Source organism: Watersipora subatra, chromosome 7 (assembly GCF_963576615.1).
Source record: "Watersipora subatra chromosome 7, tzWatSuba1.1, whole genome shotgun sequence".
In the NCBI taxonomy this organism is placed as follows: Eukaryota; Metazoa; Bryozoa; class Gymnolaemata; order Cheilostomatida; family Watersiporidae; genus Watersipora; species Watersipora subatra.
In genome coordinates, this window is record NC_088714.1 from 23,399,060 (window position 1) to 23,405,765 (window position 6,706).

Below are 6,706 nucleotides of genomic sequence, written 5' to 3' on the forward strand. Positions count from 1 at the left end.
CATTAACGAATTATTTGCAGTAGGCTTCGCAACTTGTACATGCAAACAAAACATACCACATTGTTCGCCAGAACAGGTTCCATTTCTCACATAAACAAGAACTTCTTTAAAGATTATATTTTGTCCAAGATCAACTCTCCACCAAGGTCCTGCCTTTTTCATCGTGCCAGATCTACTGTTCAAGTCTCCATCAAATGCTCTACCAGCATTATTCACATTGCTCGACTGATCAGTCACTTTACTCATAGCATAGTTGTATTCTACAAACATTAGAGTTGAATATGTGCTGCAGTAGTTGTCATGCAGTAAAATAAGTTAAATGTTTACTTGCAACAAAATTCAGTTACAGTTATTTAGTATCCAAAGATTCACCATGTTTTACTCTGTTGTGTTGTCAGTGCAAAATGTGTGGGAATGTGATTACAAGCTCTTAAAGGCTAAAAAACAGTTAACTGTAGCCATCACAAAAATGCCGTAGTTTGGAATCTCTTTCCAAAACAGCTCAAACAGGACATAGCTGAACACGAGCTTTTAAACACATTTTCACACATTTTGCACCTACAACAGAGTAAAGTAAAATATAGTAAATCTTTTGAGACCAATTAACTGTAATGTGAATTTTTTTGCAAGCCAACCTTTAACTATTTTTTCCATTATCTATAATCAATGCTTACATAATCTACTGCATCACTAAAATGATTCTGGAGCAAATTCATGAGCAATTTTTGCTTGGTTGAACTGCCTTTGAATCGAGTTGGCTCAATTATTTGGTATATTGAAAGCTATTTATAAGATGGTGCTTACGTTATTGGGAAGTAATAAATTTGTTATTGGAAGTTTTAGTAGAGATTTATAAAACTTTTTACAAGTGATTATATTCTGTCCCACAAACTAGCAAGTCTTTTATTTTATCTGATTGAATATTTTACCATTATCCTTCTTTTAATTTGCAATGAACTAGCATTTCCATTGGATTTTTCGGTATCCTCTAAGAATTTTTAAGTGTTTTATAGTAAAAAGAAAATATTAATATTCATGAGAAGAAGAAATTTTGATAGTTTTTAAGCCTAGCTTGGTAAGTTTTTAAAATGGCTTACAATTATAACTGAAAAACTGGTTTTTTTTCAAAACTGTTGCAGCATGAACACGCAGTTCACATACTAAAACAGCTAATTAAGGCAAATCATCTTTTATTGAAAATATCTTTTTGATTCATACTTGCAAATTGAAACGCAAATTAAAAAAAGTAAACATTTGATTTTGTTACAGGTGACTTTTTTTGAAAAATGGGCTTTGAGTTCTGGATTTGAAGGAAAAAAATTTAGAAAATGTGCAACATATATAATGAAGGGTAAAAAATACTAAGTACCATTGAAAGCTTAGCAGTGATGACTTTATGTGATGAAGCTAATCAGTAACCCAGCTATTCCTTGATCAATGATGATTAAATTTTGCTATTTCAACACCTAATAGAAAAGAACTCCTTTCATGCAAATAACAAATCACAAAAATGGTTTTATTTTAGCTGCTGAAAGTTTAGGTTTCATATTCTATAATTTTTGATGAACAGATTTAGCCTGAAAATTAAAAAATGAAACATTATTTCATTGTGAAAAAATATTTACTTTGTATGTACAAATGTATATTAAGTTAGTATGCCTACTAATTTCAATTTAACAGCAGTCTTATCAAACAAAAAATACAATGTTTGCTTACAATTTGTGTGAGTTTAAGTATTAAAGTTTAAATTGTTAATTATTTTTTTACCAAGTGTTAAAAGCCCTCTTTAAATGCAGCTAACTTGACACAAATTTTGTTTAGCAAAGTATTATGCATGTACATTAAGCTCCTAGCCAATAATGTGAATTTATTGGCTATTCTTTTCTATCGATGTGAGCGACAAAAAAATTATATTTCTCATCAGTTGTCAAAGCAAAAACTCTGCAATCTCAAATATGAATAGAAATAATTTGATTAACAAGTTAAGTGGGGTCAACCTTGAAAAAAAGATAATTTTTGAGATTAACTTTTACAACATACCATAAACTTCTACCTCAGCCAATGTAAGAGAACTGTTTTTTAGTTGACTGTAAACAGCCAGATGCTGTAGTTCAAGTGGAGTGTCAAACTTCTTATTGTAAGTTGCAGTAAATGCTGCCGCTCTGTAGTCTATTTGAGTCCACTGAATAGAGCTCAGAGACGGGTCTCCTGGTGACTGGTTAGTAGATATCAAAAGATATTGATCAGCTGAACGGTAATCTGAATGAGAAATTTAATGATCACAAATAAGCTCTTGTAACAACTTTTGTAAAGAGTTCAGTTCAATTAAACAGGCTCATAAAAGAGTTTATCAGTAGTTCAAGGTGTTGAGAAACTGACAATTGTTTTGTAGACAATTTTGTTATGTACAGATGCGAAGCCAATTTTACTACTGCTAAACCATGCAGCCACTTTGTCATGCTTTGAAGCATGCAATCGTTCTTGCGTATTTCTGAGTGTTTATGGTTGGACCTGTACAGTGCGCATTTTAAACCAATAATTGCTAACAACTGGAGATACAACGACAGACAGACACTTAGATTTATAGATATATAAAATTAGGACAACACAAGTTTAAGTTTAGTTTGAAACCATTTTATTACTAGTAGTTTCATTTTGCAAAGCCAAAATCATCAAATAAAATTGCTAAAACTAAAAGAGTAATGTACATGTATATATAGGCTAAAATAAAAGCATAGTTGTTTTAATACCTGAATGCATTGTTGATAAGTAAGATTGAATGAATAAGCAATGGGATGATGTACAATGTAGCGAGACAAAACTTAACAATTTAGGTGCTAAAAAGTTAAGCTTTAAAACTAATCAAAAGGAGTTCACCCACATGTCCACATGCTGATACAAGTTCCCACCTTTTGTTCAAATAACAGTTCCACATCTGCATATGATGTAGAATTTTTCATATAGACATAGGCTACATATGTCCGTTGTCTTATTATACAGTGTTGTTCTCACTATCTCCAACTTGATGTTAAAATTTATGCTTTTGTCCATTATCTCCATATATACTTACATGTACTTAGCTCAGTACTCGATATTTTGCACTTGTTTTTAAAGATTGACATAGGTTTGTGATATTGTTGTTTAAAGTAGTAGCTGTCAAACCTATATTATGCTCACCTATTCTCGATAGTGACTATCGCTATGTATATGATCGACTTGCTCAAGCACTTTCCTTTTAGTGGGCAGCTACCACTATCTCGCCAGTTGCAGTTTCTTGATTCTGTATTTATTGGTGTATTATTACGGCGTTGCAGTAGTCTAGTGTTGTGAGCACTGATAATATTGCCCACATTGATCATGCAGCTTTAACTAATTTTAACCGATTTCCATTGATAATTTTATGTAGGATAGGAGATTTTGGGAACTCTATGACTTGAATGTAGAAAAAATGTGTTACCGATGTTAGTTGCTACATTATTGTTGAAAAGTTGATTATAGCAAAGTACTTTTCTTTGCAAACACATATATATATATATAATATATATATATATAATATATATATAATATATATATATGTTTGTAAAAATGTTGAATATATAATATATATATATTATATATATAATATATATATACATGTATATATATTCAACCTTTTTACAAACATATGTGAAAGTACAATAGTTAAGTAGTTTTTCGATTCATTATTATTCAGTTTATCCCGTGTTAAGTGGTAGGCCAATAAAAAAACAACATTTTCTTAGGTTGCAAGTAGCTGAAGTAAAAGCATTATCTTATATCTATTCTTGCTTTTTGGAATAGAAGAGAGTAAAAGAGCATAATATCATTAACTAACTTATTTTATAATCCAAGTTAAATATTTGGTTTGAAGATAAATTGTAACTGAGATTTTTAGCATAAAGTAGGGAACTGTTTTTTCTAATTCTACAATTTAAAACCATACAATCTAGAAGTAGATGATAGTCTGAAAGTGTGGGCACACTGGTGTGTTCATTTAAAGTTCTCAACAATAGATGTTATCTAAGTTATCAAAGCTATATAACTCACTCTACTTTTAGAAAAAAAATGTTGATATAAATCATGCTAAACGGCTACCTTATTGTAAATTTATTCTACTAAAATTTCTACTCAACGGAGACATTTATGTTGAACATCATGTATGTTTTAACATTAACTGAGCAGTTTACGTTGAGAGAGTTATAAATATGGTAAAAGAGCTAATAGTTTTGCGCAATCTGAAGCAATCAAGCAGCAAAACTGAAAACTGTTTATAAACTGAACTTTAAAAAAAAACTAAACAGTTATGAATCCTTGTTGTATCAAACACCAAAGCAATTTTTAAATAATTGATATTAATTTTGTAATTTTTATTTTGATTTAGCATTTTTGCAGCAACTCAAAAAATTGCCAAAAAACATTGTTTTTGAATTTTTTATTGTAACCATTTTAAAGTGAATTTTTAGCTGAGTAAATGTCTGAGAATAAAATCTTTTCACAAGCTGTCTTCAACAGGTTTATTTTAATATGACGTTGCACTAGTTTTTGTAGATTTTATTAGAAATAATCGGTATTTATTTATCATTTGCAATTGTTGCCTATGTTTCAAATATTCTCATGGCAATTATGTTTTTGTATTAAAATTGATAAAACTTCCTTGTAATTAAAACGCTCAAAAGAAAAATACAAGCTGAATGATGTTGCTAATTATTATTGTTGCGATGGTTTACTTAAAGGTTGACTTGCAACAAAATTCACATTACAGTTATATGGTATCAAAGGATTCATCATGGGTTACTCTGCTGTGTTGTAGGTGCCAAATATGTTGAAATGTGATTACAAGCTCTAAAAAGCTCAAAAACGAAAAGCGGCCGTAGATTGGAATCTCTCTATTTCGATGAAGTAACCCGAAATTTGGTTACCGTCTTGTCACGTATGTTCTCACGTGAATTGAAAGGCCAATACAAAGCTCAATATAAAACTTATCGATGTACTAGCTTATGACAAACACTTCGGGTTTTATCGAAGATTCCGTATCGAATATAGAGCTAGATATATATATATATATATATATATATATATATATATACGAGGGGTGATCATAAAGTTCCCGGAATCGTTTTCCTAGTCAAATATAAGACCATGTGCAGTTTTTTTGATTGTTCCATGTTGCTAAGCAGCACGGGATTTCCCCATAGCCAAAGTTTTACGCTTGTCAGAGCACCCGCAATGAAGTTATAGTAGGTAATGTCAAGGTCATTTTTTATCGTTCGTCGGATTTTTCGAAAATGAATGAAGTAGAAGAGCAACGCGTTTGTGTAAAATTTTGTGTAAAACTTGGAAAGTCCGGTGCTGAGACGCTCCAAATGTTACGGACAGCTTATGGAGACTCTGCCCTTAAGAAAACAGCCTGTTATGAATGGCACAAAAAAATTAGAGAGGGAAGAACAAGTACTAAAGATGATGACCGCATGGGCAGACCGGCAACTTCAAGGACAACAACTGCCACAGACCTTGTGAGGCAGCAGGTGATGGGAAATAGGCGATTGACTATACGGGAAATATCAGCAGAAAGTGGGCTTTCTTATGGTACATGTCATCTTATTCTCACTAAAGATTTAGGCATGAGAAGGATCTCTGCAAAGATGGTACCCAAACTGCTCACTGATGACCAAAAAGAAAAAAGAGTTAGCTGTTGTATCAAACTAAAAGATGCTTTAACACAAGATCCTGACTTTATTTCAAAAGTTGTGACTGGGGATGAAAGTTGGGTCTATGGTTATGACCCAGAGACCAAATCACAAAGTTCTCATTGGAAATCCCCTGGCTCTCCAAGGCCTAAAAAAGCTAGAATGTCTCGCTCAAATGTAAAAACGCTGCTGATAACATTTTTCGACATTAGAGGAGTGGTACACTCTGAATTTCTGCCACATGGTCAAACTGTGAATCAGCATGTGTACAAAGACATTCTGATAAGACTTAGAGACAGTATCAGAAGGAAACGTCGAGATTTGTGGCTCTCAGGTGACTGGTACCTACACCATGACAATGCTCCGGCTCACACCTCATTGATGGTACGTCAGTATTTGGCAAAAAATAAGGTGACTGTGCTTAACCATCCTCCTTATTCACCTGATTTAGCACCATGTGACTTCTACCTATTCCCCAAAGTCAAATTGACAATGAAAGGTGAAAGATTTGACGACATACCAACTATTCAAGAAAATGTGACGAGACAACTCCGAAGCTTTATGGAAAGTGATTTCCAGCATTGCATGGATCAGTGGAAACGCAGATGGGACAAGTGCATAGCAAGCTCAGGCGATTAATTTGAAGGGGACAGTTTAAATTAAGTGATTACGGTTAACGGTTTTTTGTGTACTGAGACAATTCCTGGAACTTTACGATCGCCCCTCGTATATATATATATATATATATATATATATATATATATATATATATAACTTTACAACTTTACCACCAAACCTAGCTTCCAAGTAGTTGGATTACAAGAGTGCACCACCACTTCCAGCTCCCATATAGATAACTCTACAGTTTTGTTTCGGCATTATTTAATCGTCAAGTCGTAATCTGATCACGCAACCCATAACTTCGCAAAAAATTTTTGCAGCACTTTTCGATTATCCCAGGTGACCAACAGGCTCGTCATGATTATCAGACAATGATGTGT

At 32.6% G+C, this 6,706-nt stretch overlaps 2 protein-coding genes across 2 annotated transcripts in view; one reads left to right on the forward strand and one right to left on the reverse strand.

Annotated features, from left to right (window-relative positions):
• LOC137400564 (receptor-type tyrosine-protein phosphatase T-like) overlaps positions 1-2,760 on the reverse strand; it is a 68,259-nt gene extending 65,499 nt beyond the window's left edge. Inside the window, exons 1-3 of the mRNA XM_068086891.1 lie at positions 2,751-2,760; positions 2,041-2,259; positions 57-260 (exon numbers count right to left, since the gene is read on the reverse strand). Of these exons, the coding sequence (XP_067942992.1) occupies positions 57-260; positions 2,041-2,259; positions 2,751-2,760 (433 nt within the window). The remainder of the gene's footprint in view (positions 1-56; positions 261-2,040; positions 2,260-2,750) is intronic.
• A 2,543-nt stretch (positions 2,761-5,303) lies between these two features.
• Positions 5,304-6,344, forward strand: LOC137400565 (protein GVQW3-like). The gene has a single exon (XM_068086893.1). The coding sequence runs from the start codon at positions 5,304-5,306 to the stop codon at positions 6,342-6,344; it is 1,041 nt and encodes a 346-aa protein (XP_067942994.1).
• The last annotated feature ends 362 nt before the right edge of the window (positions 6,345-6,706 follow it).

What these genes read in the sequence shown, in the direction of transcription:
- LOC137400565 (XM_068086893.1), top strand. Translation starts at nt 5,304, where the DNA reads ATGAATGAAGTAGAAGAGCAACGCGTTTGTGTAAAATTTTGTGTAAAA.